This window comes from Bacillus rossius, chromosome 1, assembly GCF_032445375.1.
Source record: "Bacillus rossius redtenbacheri isolate Brsri chromosome 1, Brsri_v3, whole genome shotgun sequence".
NCBI classification, from domain to species: domain Eukaryota; kingdom Metazoa; phylum Arthropoda; class Insecta; order Phasmatodea; family Bacillidae; genus Bacillus; species Bacillus rossius.
In genome coordinates, this window is record NC_086330.1 from 279,057,628 (window position 1) to 279,075,472 (window position 17,845).

Below are 17,845 nucleotides of genomic sequence, written 5' to 3' on the forward strand. Positions count from 1 at the left end.
GAGGTCGCGAGGTACTTTCACAATCATGACTCATCTCTCAAAAATGTCTGAAAGCCTGAGCTATCCACAACAGTCTCAAGCAATTCACAGCATCGTGGACCCATGAGTCCGTCAGCACACAACCATTATCTACACACACAGTTAAACTTCTACATGTCAATACTTGACATGGTAAATGTTATAGTTGTGAAAGGAAATAGTTAGAAAAATTGAAATCCAATACTTTTTTGGATTCAGAACATACACATACATGTGTGAAACTAAGCATGGGACTTGAGCGAAAACATTAGTTGCTCACGAAACATTTTGTGTAAATAACTTCATACCTACAAACCCACATTAAATTCATAATTCATAGTGATAAATTATCAAACCAACCCACAACACCATCGTATTAATCCGCACATTAGCATATTGCAGCTACCCCCACCACCCTTTGAATTCAATCTAACATAAAAATCACTCAAATACCACCAATGTAAAAATTACAAGTCGAAAAATTATGCATGAGTTCAAGTATGGAGGTGATCTCATCCATATCAGTATAGGCTCCTACACAAAAAGAAACAATTAAATGTATCACCCCGGCCACCAAATCATTTAGACCATCCCAAGACACATATAATATCTCTTATGCTGCCATTATTCTGAAAATCACAAGATTCTTTGTTTTCAACACCAGCTATATAGTCATTATCCTCACCATCTTCTCTGATATCATCGACACAGCCATCATCATGATCAACATACTCATCCAGATTATTATCATATTTCGTAATCCTAGGCGTCGAAGCTGCTTCTTTGTATTGAAACATTCTTTATAAGTGTCCATCAATTCTCCAAGTTCGAAGGCTCCAGAGAAATGGGCTGAAACATATTCTCACTATTCACAATAATGATACTTCCACCATCTTCGGTCTTCCTTAAACCTTCAACATCCTTAATTTCAAGGTGTTTGTCGAGATCAGAAGAGCTACGAACATTCATCCCAAGGAATAACATTCATCAGTGAGCATAACTTTACAAGTCTTACAATGTCTTTTTAAGCTCTCTCTTAGAACAAAATACCTGTCACACCGATCAAAACTTAACATTTTATATAGTTGGTTTTTGACATCATTCCTTCTCAATGTAAAACCCCTGTCACAATAACAACATCAGTGACCTTTTCATGACGTTAATAGCACCGATCCAGAATCCATACTAGTTTCTACGACAAATGTCAGAAGCAACCTCAAAGTTAAACGCAAACACTAAACTTAAATAGAACGTTAAAATAAACTATCAGCCAGAGTTAATTTCGAATTTTAAATAATACATGGTTAAGTAGTTCCGCTTCTCACCAACATATTTTGCAACATGCCGATTTAAAGTTATTAATTATTTATTTCTAATGAAGTAAACCTTATACAAAGTACATAATATTAGTTAAGTAAACATAAATGTTACCCACATATGACTACACAAATGTAGTCAATTCGGCAGCAAATGTAACCAATTTTCTCCATCTGTCTACAAATGTAACCCTGTAGCCTATGTATTCAGATCTTCAACCCACTTCGTTTCAGAGTATGATGGGTTCATTCATACTGTTTATAAAGCTATGTTATTATGTAGCATGCTGGATGTATACTTGGTGTTCGCAAGAGAAGTAAGGATTCGATAGGTCTCAAGGGAAAGAAAATCAAATTTGGGTTGTCCTCGTAACAAGCTACCTTTTGCTTATATGTAACAAAATAGTGAATTTTAATCAAGTGTCATCGTTATTTTCATTTGTTTAAACTAACCGAAATTCTCAGCACATAACTAGTCACATGTAGAAACAATCTGACTATGGTGGATTATTACTACAGAATTCACTGAAAAATGCTATGTGAGAATCAATTTTATTTATAAATAAGGTCACATTCGCCAGTTCTAAGAGTGAACATTATGGAGGATGTATACTTGGTGTTCGCAAGAGAAGTAAGGATTCGATAGGTATCAAGAGAAAATCATCAAATTTTTGACAGGTAAAAAAGCATATAAGCACACGAGAAAAAAAATTCTGACCCAGTAAAGTTGAAGCAAACGTAGAAATCCATCGAAATTTCACGTGAAAAAATAGGAGCACTCAGAGAAAACCACCAGGGAGAAGATGTCGTTTATAAACATCATATATTATCAATTTTTTTAAAAAGTTCAAATTTAATCCTGCTTAAGCAAAGAGTTCTAGCACAAGTCTGCTTGTGAACTCTTTGCTTAAGCAACATGAGAGTTCTGGCACAAGTCAGCTTGTGAACTCTTTGTTTAAGCAACATGAGAGTTCTAGCACAAGTCTGCTTGTGAACTCTTTGCTTAAGCAACATGAGAGTTCTGGCACAAGTCAGCTTGTGAACTCTTTGTTTAAGCAACATGAGAGTTCTAGCACAAGTCAGCTTGTGAACTCTTTGCTTAAGCAACATGAGAGTTCTGGCACAAGTCAGCTTGTGAACTCTTTGTTTAAGCAACATGAGAGTTCTAGCACAAGTCTGCTTGTGAACTCTTTGCTTAAGCAACATGAGAGTTCTGTCACAAGTCAGCTTGTAAACTCTTTGCTTAAGCAGGATTAAATTTGAACTTTTTTAAAAAATTGATAATATATGATGTTTATAAATGACATCTTCTCCCTGATGGTTTTCTCTGAGTGCTCCTATTTTTTCACGTGAAATTTCGATGGATTTCTACGTTTACTTCAACTTTACTGGGTCAGAATTTTTTTTCTCGTGTGCTTATATGCTTTTTTACCTGTCAAGAATTTGATGATTTTCTCTTGATACCTATCGAATCCTTACTTCTCTTGCGAACACCAAGTATACATCCTCCATAATGTTCACTCTTAGAACTGGCGAATGTGACCTTATTTATAAATAAAATTGATTCTCACATAGCATTTTTCAGTGAATTCTGTAGTAATAATCCACCATAGTCAGATTGTTTCTACATGTGACTAGTTATGTGCTGAGAATTTCGGTTAGTTTAAACAAATGAAAATAACGATGACACTTGATTAAAATTCACTATTTTGTTACATATAAGCAAAAGGTAGCTTGTTACGAGGACAACCCAAATTTGATTTTCTTTCCCTTGAGACCTATCGAATCCTTACTTCTCTTGCGAACACCAAGTATACATCCAGCATGCTACATAATAACATAGCTTTATAAACAGTATGAATGAACCCATCATACTCTGAAACGAAGTGGGTTGAAGATCTGAATACATAGGCTACAGGGTTACATTTGTAGACAGATGGAGAAAATTGGTTACATTTGCTGCCGAATTGACTACATTTGTGTAGTCATATGTGGGTAACATTTATGTTTACTTAACTAATATTATGTACTTTGTATAAGGTTTACTTCATTAGAAATAAATAATTAATAACTTTAAATCGGCATGTTGCAAAATATGTTGGTGAGAAGCGGAACTACTTAACCATGTATTATTTAAAATTCGAAATTAACTCTGGCTGATAGTTTATTTTAATGTTCTATTTAAGTTTAGTGTTTGCGTTTAACTTTGAGGTTGCTTCTGACATTTGTCGTAGAAACTAGTATGGATTCTGGATCGGTGCTATTAACGTCATGAAAAGGTCACTGGTGTTGTTATTGTGACAGGGGTTTTACATTGAGAAGGAATGATGTCAAAAACCAACTATATAAAATGTTAAGTTTTGATCGGTGTGACAGGTATTTTGTTCTAAGAGAGAGCTTAAAAAGACATTGTAAGACTTGTAAAGTTATGCTCACTGATGAATGTTATTCCTTGGGATGAATGTTCGTAGCTCTTCTGATCTCGACAAACACCTTGAAATTAAGGATGTTGAAGGTTTAAGGAAGACCGAAGATGGTGGAAGTATCATTATTGTGAATAGTGAGAATATGTTTCAGCCCATTTCTCTGGAGCCTTCGAACTTGGAGAATTGATGGACACTTATAAAGAATGTTTCAATACAAAGAAGCAGCTTCGACGCCTAGGATTACGAAATATGATAATAATCTGGATGAGTATGTTGATCATGATGATGGCTGTGTCGATGATATCAGAGAAGATGGTGAGGATAATGACTATATAGCTGGTGTTGAAAACAAAGAATCTTGTGATTTTCAGAATAATGGCAGCATAAGAGATATTATATGTGTCTTGGGATGGTCTAAATGATTTGGTGGCCGGGGTGATACATTTAATTGTTTCTTTTTGTGTAGGAGCCTATACTGATATGGATGAGATCACCTCCATACTTGAACTCATGCATAATTTTTCGACTTGTAATTTTTACATTGGTGGTATTTGAGTGATTTTTATGTTAGATTGAATTCAAAGGGTGGTGGGGGTAGCTGCAATATGCTAATGTGCGGATTAATACGATGGTGTTGTGGGTTGGTTTGATAATTTATCACTATGAATTATGGATTTAATGTGGGTTTGTAGGTATGAAGTTATTTACACAAAATGTTTCGTGAGCAACTAATGTTTTCGCTCAAGTCCCATGCTTAGTTTCACACATGTATGTGTATGTTCTGAATCCAAAAAAGTATTGGATTTCAATTTTTCTAACTATTTCCTTTCACAACTATAACATTTACCATGTCAAGTATTGACATGTAGAAGTTTAACTGTGTGTGTAGATAATGGTTGTGTGCTGACGGACTCATGGGTCCACGATGCTGTGAATTGCTTGAGACTGTTGTGGATAGCTCAGGCTTTCAGACATTTTTGAGAGATGAGTCATGATTGTGAAAGTACCTCGCGACCTCATCTCTAATTGGCAAAGCCAAAAGTGGTTGTACTTGGTCCAAGCTATAGAGGTTAATCGTACTTGTTGCATGGTTGCTACATGTTTTTACCCCATACCCCTGCACACATCACATACCTACCGAAACTCAGGAGTTATGAAAACCTGCACATGAGCTACGTTTTGTGCTAAAATTGTAACAATTTTTATGTTTGGTTGGTTTCAAGCAAGGGGCTTCTTTGTTATATTGAGGGGTAGTATGATTAGTTGTAGTTTGTGGGTTAATTTTTTGGATTTCGTGTAAATGAGTGGATTTGAGGCTGTGTATTCATTTTTTTCCTTTTTTAGATAGCTATCTATATGATCTTTTAAATAATTTTGTTAGCTATCAGAACTTTGAAAAATTTTTTCTGCTAGCTTCTTCTGTGTACTTAAAACTATTGTGTGAAAAGGTGGCTGTGCGGGCTTTTGAATATTTTTCAGTTTAATGCTTCTCTGTACTTAAACATTTGTGTGGAGAGGGAGTTGTGTGGACTTTGAATATTTTCGAGCTAAATGCTGCTGTGTACTTAATATTTTGTTTGAAAATGTAACTAAATAGGGCTTTGAATATTTTCAGGTAATGCTTCACTGTACTTAAACATTTGTGTGGAGAGGGGGTTGTGTGGACTTTGAATATTTTTCAGCTAAATGCTTCTCTGTACTTAAAAATTTGTAAAAGTTACCAGTTACCAGGACTTTGAATATTTTTTGACTACTTCTGTGTAACTTGTCAGTTACAGTACTTTAACATTTTAGTGATTTTTTAGATTTTTTTCGGGGTAAGGTATTGCTAACTTAAGGATTGGTTTGTTGAAGCTGTAGTTTGTAGGTTTGAAGTTATGTATGCAAACATTTTCATGTAATGGGTAGCTACATTGTTTTCTTAAGACTTCTGTTATAGTTCTCCGTACGTCGGGCTTCCTTCGTGTGTTACGTGCATTGAGCACAGACTACCGATTGTTGTGATGACATCAACCATGCAGAAATGACGTTTCTGCCCTGCTACCTATACGGCAGCTAATAACTGCTACCGTTATTAACGTCAGTGTGCTGACAACCAGCAGCATGACCTCAAGCAGTGTCATCTGTGTGGAAAGATGGTTGCTCGCAGTGATAAATTGCGGTAATATCTTACAACATGTACTGGTGCTGCCCTTACGACTTCAGTCACCTGGTGTAGCTTCTGCTTCAAAACCTTCGAAAACTCCAGCCATGTCACACATCATGAGAAGACGGCTTGCGGTCTCACCCCTAGCCATAAAATGTATTCGTGTGGGAACTATGCTAAAGTGTTCGCCAGGGCTGGTAAGTTGAAAGCACATACCAAAGTGTGCATGGGTCCTTATCCACTATCAACTAAGAAGCAGAGAATGACCGCGCTTAAGCCTGTAGTCATACCTAAGCCAAGCATCAGCCGAACATTGCTGGTGACAGAGGCGGGTTTTGGCCAACATCCACGACTTCATCATTGCAGAAGTGGGAATCTGGGGTAACTTGAAGACTTGTGTGGTAGAAAATAATACCAGTTCTGTCAAGGACACATGTACATACTTGGACTCTATCAAGGTTAAACTAATAAGCCAACTTCTAGAGGAAATTGAAGAGGATGGTCCACTCAAGTATTACATCGTGCTTGAGTGCAATTGTGAAAAGCCAATGGGTACGTGTGAAGACAAGAGGGCCTTCAATACCACGAATGTTCCACTCTTTGCAGTTCGTGAAGTGGAGGATGTCATTACTGAATACATCTTTAAGATATGTAAAGAGGAAGAATACTAATTATGAAAGGGGTCCGGATGGTCTTTTTATGGCGACTACAACTACACATTAACAAGCTTGATCCACTTCGAGCTAGCTCCTACATCGAAATACCTACCTGCATCAAAGAAAAATATGCGGTGGTCAATCTATAAATACTTAGATGAGCACATATGTTTTAAGTGTGCAATTCTGGTCAAGTTAAATGCGGGTGAGCATCTGAGCATGTTAATCAGTGCTACAATGACTTGGAGGGGAAGTTCAACTTCACTAACAACGAGTTTCCCAATCCACTTCGCCAGATACCTCTGTTCGAGAAACAGAATCCTCGTGCCTGCATAAACATTTATAGCATCGACGAAAACCAGATGATTGTAACATCACGAGTCGCTCTAGAAGAGAAAAGATCATCTTTCAAACTTCTGTTCTTGGTCTTGAAATATGCGGTTTTTGTGAATTGTGTGGATAATTGTTGACATATGCTGAGATGTGTTTGAAATATGATGAATTGTGTTTGAAATATGAGTATTAGTGTTTAAAATGTGTGTTCACATTAGTAAAAAACACGTCTGTATTCTTTTAGAGGAATGATTCTGAGTTAATAAATTAATTTAATGGAATGTGCTTCCAGATTTTCTTGAGTCATACATCTTTTATTGAGTTTTATTTTTTGTATTGGTCTTGGAATATATTGAGAGATATCCGTTTGTATTGTGATTTCCTGACACCAAATAAGAAATTTCCGGATTTTAATCAGGTGGTACTTGAATAAAAATATCCATTACTCATTCGTTAAATAGGCTAAGTACAGCCGTGAAACACTCGTTTGTAACATGATTCTCTCCCTCCTTGAGGTCTGGTTAATGTTAAGAATTGTGTGTCTATAAAAGCAAGGAAGTGAAATGGTAGCAAAATATTAGACGACTATAATGATCACGAGAAATGTGAAGATGATAGTACTATCCCAGGTCTTGTTAATTATTTGGAATTAAAAGTTAACGGAGAAAGTAGCATTTTCATGGGGAATTAAAAAAATTACACCAAGTTCTAGTCGCCTCCATGAAATTGAGAGCACTATAGAACAGCCTAAAGCTGAAAAGGTCGAAGACTGCTATGATTCACCTGAAGCTTACAAGAACTAACGATGATTAAGAACTTGAAGCTCACAAGATCGAATACTGTGATAAAGTGTTAAGACCAAAATGATGGAAACGACTTATTAAACTAAATTATTCAGATTAGGCTTATGATGGTCAGTGGGGTGATTACAATTTTAATGGCTTTGAGGCTGGTATTAAAAACGGAACTTTAGAGGTCTTAAAAGTATTAGTAATGAAAATTTACGTAAGATGTTAGAAGCCGAAGATATTTATTATGCCACATGGAAATATTCTAACCTATTGGTTACCTCGCAAAAATGAAGAAAATTTACCCAATACCAAACAAATATGCTCTATACTTCGTGAAATAAGAAATGTATGCTACATACAACAATAACTTGTTTTGTCTGCATGTGTGTAAAAGTGAAAAAACAAATTATACTTTGGATAAAAAAGTTTGTTTTATTTATTGTAATCTAATTTCTAGCTAAGGTTTGGTTCTCGTAGAACAACTTCTAACTTAAAGATGTAAAATTCGTAATAAATGACTAACAAAATGGAGAGTCATAATAACGTCTTGCCGTCAATTGTGGCGGGTACGTGCTACATTGTAACTAAAATCATTTGTAGCCAACTATGGTTGGAGGCATTGTAGCCGGCTTGAGCTGGTTCCTATCGTTTCCTTTAGTATTTTAGCTAATGTATCCTAGATATCGTATCCTACTGAGTTGAATGTTTTATACAAATGTGTGCCCGTTTCATTGAATGTCTGTTGTCAAGCCTGTAGCCAGGGCTGAATATGTAATGGTTCAAAACCCCTTGGTCTTGTAGGAAGCATAAAATACATATTTCAGGTATATTTCTGCTCTACAGTAGGCTTTAAATTTGCTGAGTTGGTATTTTTATACCCAGATTTTTTTTCTATGTGTTTGATGTATCCTTGTAGCCTCGTGGTCTTGTAGCCTGGTAGTATTGGAGACTCGTAGCCGATTGGAACCTTGTAGCTTGTAGCTTTGTAGCCAAGAAGTCTTCTAGCCTTGTTCGAAATAAATAATTCAACTATGATCACCGAGATAAAGGATGGGTGGATAAGTGATTTATTCCTGCTCTAAAGGAAGTCATGTGAAGGGAGTTCGCAGCAAAAGGGAGTTATATGTGGATTTATATGTTACAGAAAATACAGAAAAACTGGCATGGTGTCTGTTAATGTAAAAGATAACTCACTCCTGGAAACGGTTTATTTTGATGCAAATAAACTAGGCGTGATAAAACTTAGAGCTAAAATTGAATGTTTTGTGTGTATTTATAAATGGTCGATATAAATATTCCGTGTTGTTAAAATACGTAATTACCATCCGAGATGTTACTACTTGGAAGATTTACGAGGTTCGGCGGTACGTGGCGGATTCTATGGGGAAGAAATTCATCCTACCAAGTACCCAAGCGATTATTAAGTAGAAAAATTGATGTATTAGAAAGATGATCCCTTGTTTGTGAAGTGGCTAGGATTCGATAAATGTGAAAATCAGTTGAATAAAATCGACTGATGTCATATGAATTTTAATGTTTTGAAATGTTGTAAATTTTTATTTTAATAAATGCAAGTCTAAAATAAATAAAAAATGTATTTATTTATGTACTGTTTGAAACTTTTCACTAGTTACGAGAGGTCGGGATGTTCGTCGAAGGTGCTTAAAATGATATTAGGAGGCTGGGGACGCGTGGCGACAGGTCTAAATGACGCAGCTATTTGGGGTGTGGATGGTTCAGGGTGAGGGGGAGGGGGTAGGTCTGCTGACGTCAAAGGCCGTGCGTCAGTGAAGAGTGTGCTTGGCACGCACGAACAGGACTGCAATAGAAATGGTAGAGGGGTGGGGACAGTTGAACAATTGCAGCCTTAGGATGTATCATTCTTAGTTATCAACAGAGCTAGTAAGATGTGTCGGGCCACCTATGAGAAGATTGTTGAGGATGAGTTCTATGCGTGCTGTCAGGAGGCTAGCGGACGGGAAGAATCTCTTGCGATGGATGAAGACGAAGATTCCAGGGAAGACATCGCAGATGTACCTGTGAACACCTCCACTCTGACTGTGGAGGACTTTGGAGCTGTGTGGTGCTTGTATAGTTGTGTGGGCAAAGTATTTGATGCTAGTATGGAAAGTACTGCGGAGCGGGGTGTTGTGAAGAGGGTCGGTAACGCCTTCTGTTAACAAGGGGGAGAAGATGGTGCGAAGGATTGTGTGTTTTTTTTATTAAATAGTGTTAAATATTATTTTGATATTTTATTTACTTCGACTTCTTGCCACGACTTAAAAATATACTTTTTTCATTTGATATGAAGTGCAACTCGTTGTGGCAGTAGGTAATGGCTTTGCTCGTAGCGACAGTAGGTAATGGCTGAGGTGAGTGTTGTAACTGCATCATATACACTGTAGCGATCACACATTAAGTTGAAACGTAAAATGTTATGTGTCGGATGTGGTCTCTCTCGTGAAGATAGGGGATCATCTAATACTGTACAAATGTGAATCGGTATTTTTGTTTGTAGCATAATATTCTCGTGAACGATTAAAGCTGCTTGTTTTTTTTTCTTTCATTAAAAATTTTAGGGGAGGGAGATGGATATATACCCAAACATTTAAAATATCTGCTTCCGTGCAGCTTTTAAAACATGGGTACGCAAACATGAGAAGAGATTATTACTTGTGAGTTAGGACTCTGAAAAATTTCTGGTCAGCTAAGATGGAGTAATAAATGTTTTTAAAATTATCATTACTTTAACTAACGCATCCACAACGATAGTATTGATAACATATATTTTAGTTAAAACCTGTAAATGATTATGCCTTTAAGAATAAATGGTGGTCACAACAACAAAATGACTGAGGATTTTATGGTCTATAAGGATCATAACAACATTGGTACGGGATAGAAAGTCGGCCTTACATACACTAAGGTGCTTTAGGATGGTGATGACATCATCGGATGAAATCAATATGGCGGAATCCAGGATGGCTGCCTCCAGCAGACGATAATGGTTTAGATTATTGTTTTTATTTTAAATTTATTTTAAAGATGGTGGTGTTACGAAAAATTGCGACAGGGATGAGTGGGGTGTTCGATGATGTAATCGTAATGTAGAAGAGTGGGGCGCTCGATGATGTAAACGTAATGTATAGGAGTGTGGTGCTAGATAATTGTAACATTTAATTAAAATTAAATTATTAATTTTTATTTTTTAAATTAAAATCGGATAATAAATAAGGATTTTCAAGATGGCGGACATGACGTCATAATAAGGTGGAATGTTCTAGAAAACAAAATGGTCGTCGGGGTCAAAGGTTAAAGTCAAATCCAAGATGGACGCCAGAAGTGACGTAATCCAAGATGGCCGCCGGAAGTGACGTAATCCAAGATGGCCGCCGGAAGTGACGTAATCCAAGATGGCGGTCGGAAGTGACGTAATCCAAGATGGCGGCCGGAAGTGACGTAATCCAAGATGGCGGCCGGAAGTGACGTAATCCAAGATGGCGGCCGGAAGTGACGTAATCCAAGATGGCGGCCGCGGATCCCCGGATCCCCAGCCATCAGCCGATGCACCAGGATGAACCAAATACACCTACTCAAGTGCGACACTCAAACGAAGAAGTTAACGTCAAATAAACCAAGAGTTCTTCGTAAATTCAAATAACCTAATCATCGTAGAAACTACGCCGTATATCGACCTCCGAGTTATATGTTTCGTCCTAAACAAACGAAACACACACCTATGCAAAATAAGTGTGTTCTTGCTGAAGACTTAACCTTCTTTTTGAATGTTTTGTCAATATAACAAGACAATTATTTTGAATTATGTTCCAAATGACAGTAAATTTAATAAGATGTTCGTAAATTTACGAAGATCCTTGGATAATTTGTACCTTCGTAAGTTGAAGGTCGAATATTTTTAACATTGTAAAAACGACGCCGTATTTTGACTTTCGAGCTGTTTGACTCTTTCTAAACAAATGTAAACTGACAAAAATGTGACCTGATAAAAAAAAGTGTTCTTATTGTAGACTTAATCATTTTTTTAAAATGTTTTTGTTAATATACTAAGAATTTTCTTTTGAATTCATGTTAGAAGAAGTGAGCACAGTGTTCGCGGAGTGGAGGTGAGGATTGCTAGCAGCTGGGCGCGCGGTGACGGCGAGTGTCTGTGCCGCAGCCACGCTGAGGACCCGCGAGCGGCCGGCAGGAGGACGCCATGTTGAAGGTGGTGGGCGCGTCCTGGGCCCAGACCAAGTTCAGCTCGCTGATCCTGGCCGTGGTGGCGGCGCTGGGCGTGGTGGTCATCATCCTGGGCGAGGTGGGCAGGTCGGTATACCTCCGCCTCCTTCCTTCCTTCCTACCGGTAGCCCCTCTCGAGGCACGGGCTGCAAGCTTTGTTTGTCTGTTTAGTTCAAATCTTGAAAGTTAATTTCAAACCACTTCCGCTTGGTCTAGGCAGCTGACATTGTACATAGCCTACTTGTTCATTTGTGATGACAGTAAATTTATTTAATACACGCGGATGCCGCCATTTTGAATTTTGATTGCCATCTTGAAAATTCGGTTTTTGTTATCCAAAAAAAAAAATCTGGTAAAATTTTTTTAAATTTTAAAACAAAATACTTTATTTAATTTCAATAAAACGTTTATTAAAACTGATCCCGTCATGTTGAATTATGTCCACCATATTTTCATACAGTAATTATTTTCGAAAATATCGGAAAACATGGTAAAAATGTATTAAAAATTGTACTTAATTTCATTTTAATTTTTAAAAAAAACACGGAGTCGTGGGTTTGATGCGCACGTGCAGACGGATGCCAATAACAAGGAAGAAGACACTAGCGTGGTCATACAGTTTTGCAGTCTAACGAGCGGTCAGATTTTTTTTTTTCGCGAGGGAAAAAAATTACGCAACCCAAATCTACGGGCTTCATTAGTCTAGGTAGATATTGTGAAGTCTGATTGTTGGATTTGAGACTGCCATCGTAATAAAAAATATACGCCTTGCGCACGTGCTGTTCAAACAGTAGGCATACTTCCTGATCGCCTGCTGCAGATTTATATCCTCGTGATAATAGGTCGCTGCCACTCGTCTGCTAATGGCGTCCGCTAGATCCTCATAAAGATGCCACTTCCTGCGGGATTGCACCACACCGCGCAGTCGCGAGACAGCCAAGTGTGCTAAGGAGAACAGCTTGCTCTAGTCCTGTGAATGCCTGCTTAAAGAACATAACCACAAAGAAATAGTATTGGGTATGCTGTTTACATGTAGCCGTCTTCGACTACATACGTGGAATAATTTGTCAGCAGACACTGTTCTGAAGCCACGATATTCACACAGAAATATTGAATTTAATTGTTTCATGGCAATTATTTTTAGATCTTTATTTTTTTTTAAGTTAAATTATTCGCTACTTCCTAAAATGCCACGTATTGTATTAATTGATCACAGTTCAAAAATTAATAACATCAAATAAATTGTTTTCAAAAATGTAATATTAAGTTAGGTATGTGTGCCTCGCTCTAGTAATAGTTTCTAAAGTGATACATATAGTGAAGTTGGTATCATCGTCTCTAGGTGATCATCAAAGTTTAGCCTAGTCGCTTCTGAACGCCTAGGCAGTCTGTGTCGGAAGGCAAGGTCGGCGGGATGCCTCTCCCACCCACGCTCCACCTGGCAGAGGCCGCGGAGCCAAAAATAAGACTTCCCCCGCATTGCGAACACCTGGCCACCTGGTGTTGTCTTGTCTGACCTGCGGCGTTCGTTGTTGTAGCCAGTCCTGCCCAATGCCAGAAAACCTATTAAAAAAAAATTTTTATTACCTCCAACAAATGTAAATAAATTTAAACCAAACACACTGTTTGTAATTACAGTAAATGTACGAACCTTTTCATCAAAGAATTGAACTCAAATAACCGAAGAGTTCTTCGTAGAAACTAAGCCATATTTATACTCCCGAGTTTTATGTTAGGTTCCAAACAAATGTTAAGCATGCACGTGAACAAAAGAAGAATGTTCTTGCTGTGGACTTAACCAGTTTTTCGAATGTTTGGTTAGTATACCAAGAATATTCTTTTGGACCCATGTTCAAAGTAAGTGAACTAAATGTCCGTAAATTTACGAAGCTCCCTGGATAATTTGTAACCAGCGGTCTTCGTAAGACGAAGGTGAAAAATTGTAACAGAGCAGCAGGCAAGAAGGTTCCATACACCCCCCCCCCCCCCCCCCGCCCCTCAACCCATCAGAAATGAAATTCTGAGTACGCCCTTGGGCCTGGACCGACAGCGGGTCTCGTGCTACTCGTCTCAGTGTGATGGTCTCAAAAGTAGTGCCAGTAGTCAACACGTTCTCCGGCCAATTTATTTTTTTTCAACAGCGTCTGTTAACAACTTCATGTAGTTTCCAGTTTTTGTGAACAAACATTGTGTGATGCGTTCTTCAAACGATTCATGCAATGGGGAATTTTGATTTAATAGAATTTTTTTTGGACATACGCCATTGCAGTTTTGTACTACTGTTTTTCACGGGAAAATAAATCAAGAATGCAAAATAAAAAATAAAAATTAAAACATAAACCCACAGAGAACAAGCTTAAATCAGCTGATGTCGAACAGATAGATCCAACGATGAAACCAATACCAGTTTTGTTCTCTCTGTGGGTTTATGTTTTCATTTTTTATTATACAGTCTTGAAAATTTTTTTTCCCATGACAAAAAGTGTAAAAGTGCAGATGTCCAAAGATTTTTATTAAATCGTGCGGAGCTCCTTGAGTGTGACATTTGGGAAATGAATAGGTCCTACCGCTGGTGCGTCTTTCGAAAACTCAAATTTAGGACCAGTTATATGACACATACTGTAGAATATCTATATTTGGTTTCTAAACAAGCGCTGCTTCAAAAAGGCAGGGGAGGGTCTATAGCACCTTTTGAGTTCGAATTATATTTTGTTTGATTTCGGAGGTTACATTTATTTTTATTTAAATACTTTAATTTACGTGTTAAAATTTTCTATTATCAAACATTTTATTTGAGATCATTGAGTCTTAAATATTCCAAGATGTATTTAACGTCATTTTTTTAATCAACAGCATACATCCTTTTTACGATAGCCCCTTTTGATAAGTCTCTCTGGAACCGCCCATGCCTGATAACACCCGAGAGTTACTGCAGTGTAGTTTTCTTTTTGTACATCTGTAACACTACAAAATAGTGTTCGTAGTAGTTCTGGGTCGAATTCTTACCCGGGCATTTAATTTTGTGTTTTTATGTTGTACCAGTTACATCCAATTTTTAAATTATTTGTAAATAGTTTTCTGAATAGCCTAATTAATAAGCATAATAAAACAAAATAAAGTCCAATTATTGAATATTCGATTATCTTTTCCAAGTTAAAAAAAAATGCTTGAATGATACATTAATTAAAATATAAAGTTATGTAGCCATTTATGCAAGAAATACTCAATATTATTTCGATAAAATATTTAATTTACGCAAAAATAACCATAGCCATGTGTTGTACAAAGTTACATTTACTATTCCCAAGGGAATATTTGTAAAAGTACGGAGAATTAATTTCTGTGAAGAAAGGGACTGAGGCTGTGTGTGCTGCCTGTAATCGCAGGGTTGAAGAGGACGGCAACTACTCGGCCACGGTGTACTGGAGCGAAGGGTCTGGGTTCCGCATAGAGTACTGGGGCGAGGGCAACCAACTGCAGGAGATACCGCACGGCGCGGCGCGAGCCGTCTACAGCCCGAGGATGGACACCACCGGGTATGGCCTGCTGCCGTTAACCAAGCCCCGTCCTCCCGGCCCAGGCCCCGGCCCCGCCATCTTGCATTTCCCAATATTCCTCCACGGGAAGCCTACATTTCACAAGGGGTTGAGGACCAACCCGAACATGCCCGAAGACTTAACCTTCGGTCAACTTCGGGACTTTGTTTTTCTTTTAACAAGACGCGCGGGAATTTTGATTAGTGAAGGCCCACCGCCCATACTTAAGGACAGAGGCTATTCCTATCTTGCAGAATCTCGTCACTGTTCAACTATGTAACAGAACTTAACTGAATTCAACATGTTTCAGGATAATTATATTTAGTGTTGTATCTATAGCATGTTTCAATTTTTTTTCATGGAAAATTCAAAATCATCTTTATATATTTACAGCTTAAAATTTTATTTTCTTTCCGGGAGGGTGCCAGGCTAACTTATGCAGCTGTTTGGTGGGTCGTCGGCCCCAGCTTTGTTCACTAGGATCGTGGCGGTGGTTGGATTACTAACTAGAGAAGTCGTATATCACTCCTCAGGCAGCATGGTTGGCTGATGCCTAACTTAGGTAAGGGGGCACTGGAAATCACTGTCAATTTGTTCTCGCATTTATTGGCATGCTATGCATTGCGGTGTTACACTATGCGTTATATCTTATACTTTACCCTGACAAAAGTTTCTGATTGCTTCGTTATGTGCTTACGTTACATCTAACAGCAGTCTTATTGGGGATTTGCATGGAGTCGGCCATACCCGTAAGTTTTTGAATTACGACTCGAACAGGCTCTACGAGCCGTGAATCTACAAGTGCTTTAATGTCATTGTTTGGGCCAACAGACATATGCACGGCTACATTAAATTAAAACGCTTACCTCTGGAGTCAGCGAGTTCCATAATTGTCGACCCTGCGGCGTGGTCACGTGGCAGGTTAAATCTAAGGCGGTTGGGATAAGCCCGGCTCCGCAAAGATGACCCAGGGATGTGTGGGTAACGAGAGAAAAAAGATTTAGAGGTGAGAAAGTCTATAAAACATTTACCACAATATTTCAAGACATGTGTGTGAAAATGCTGAGAGTTAATATTGTGGTCATTCACTAAAAACTGGTTTCATTATATTTGTGAGGTTCATACTGTGCAGCTATACTGCATGACTATTAAGTAAATTATATAAACAATTATTTTATGCACAAATTACTACATTATGTTTCTCACCATAAAAGTAATTGTCCATAAAGGTACATACTGAGGTTGTTTAAAACAATAGCATGTTATGAGACTTTGTAGTGTCACCTGATGGTATAATGTAAAGAGGAAATATTACTGTGTAAGCTCTGTGTTGGTAATGCTCAGTATAGAAATTCAGTAATGTATGAGACATTTGCAGCCTAGATTGTCACTAAAGAATATTTTTTTTATGAAAAAAAACAAACATAAATATTAAATTTTTTTTGTGTCCACAGTAATCTCTTTCCATTGTATTATTTTATCCGTAACATTCCTGTATAAAAAATCCTATCATTGTAGCTTTCCTAATTGTTCGTTGGTTTACTTGATATGTACCAACACTTATTCGTTGGTTTACTTGATATGTACCAACACAGTGGGTGAATGTATCTTGAAAGCGATACCACATAAAAGGTTACATGTTACATTTAAATTTATATGTTCACTTTATAAAAAAAATTCATTTATGTGCTGTGGAATGAAAAAAAACGAAGACACATTGAATATTTAAACACTAATATTTTAAAGGCATAAAATCTTGCACTTTATTTCTTGTACATACTAATAACTACAATGTTTTTTAAAGATAACTGACATGTCAAAAGGTAAAATTATTTATTATGAATGTTCAGCAAAAATCTTTACACTTTTCTTTCCTTTAAATGACAGCATTTTTTTTTCCATATGAATCACCCAAGTTTGGTAAGTTTTGAAGATAGACAATCATGAAATATAAGGTTGTAAAAAATACTCTTTATTTCTCCAAAAAAAAAAAAAAATTATTTCACTTTCTTAGTTACTATCAATTAACTGGCAATGAAATAAAATTCTAAGTGAAATAAAAAAAGCACTATTATAACAAAAATTCACAAAATAATTCATTTTCATTGAATGTCCAAAGAATTTAATCTACAAGAAAATGTTCTAATAATGTCTTCACATGCCAGCATTAAACAGAAAATAATTCTTCCTTTCTATGGAGTGTCCAAGGAGTTTAATGTTTCAGCTCATTTTCTAATTTCCTTACATACCTGCAACAAACAGAAACAATTACAAGTCTTACTGAGAATGTAGAGAATAAGTCATATAAATGGCAATCTGGAGACAAAGTCCATAACAGAAACTGTAGAGCAATAAAGTAATACATAGTATTTAACAGAAACTAT

General features: G+C 37.1%; 1 protein-coding gene across 2 annotated transcripts in view; it reads left to right on the plus strand.

Moving 5' to 3' along the window:
* Positions 1 to 17,845, plus strand: part of LOC134527634 (putative phospholipase B-like lamina ancestor) — a 136,227-nt gene that overhangs the window by 74,679 nt on the left and 43,703 nt on the right. For both annotated transcript variants that reach the window (XM_063360488.1, XM_063360489.1), the window contains exons 3-4: positions 11,864 to 12,012; positions 15,312 to 15,461. In XM_063360488.1, the coding sequence (XP_063216558.1) occupies positions 11,903 to 12,012; positions 15,312 to 15,461 (260 nt within the window). In that variant the 5' untranslated portion in view covers positions 11,864 to 11,902. The remainder of the gene's footprint in view (positions 1 to 11,863; positions 12,013 to 15,311; positions 15,462 to 17,845) is intronic.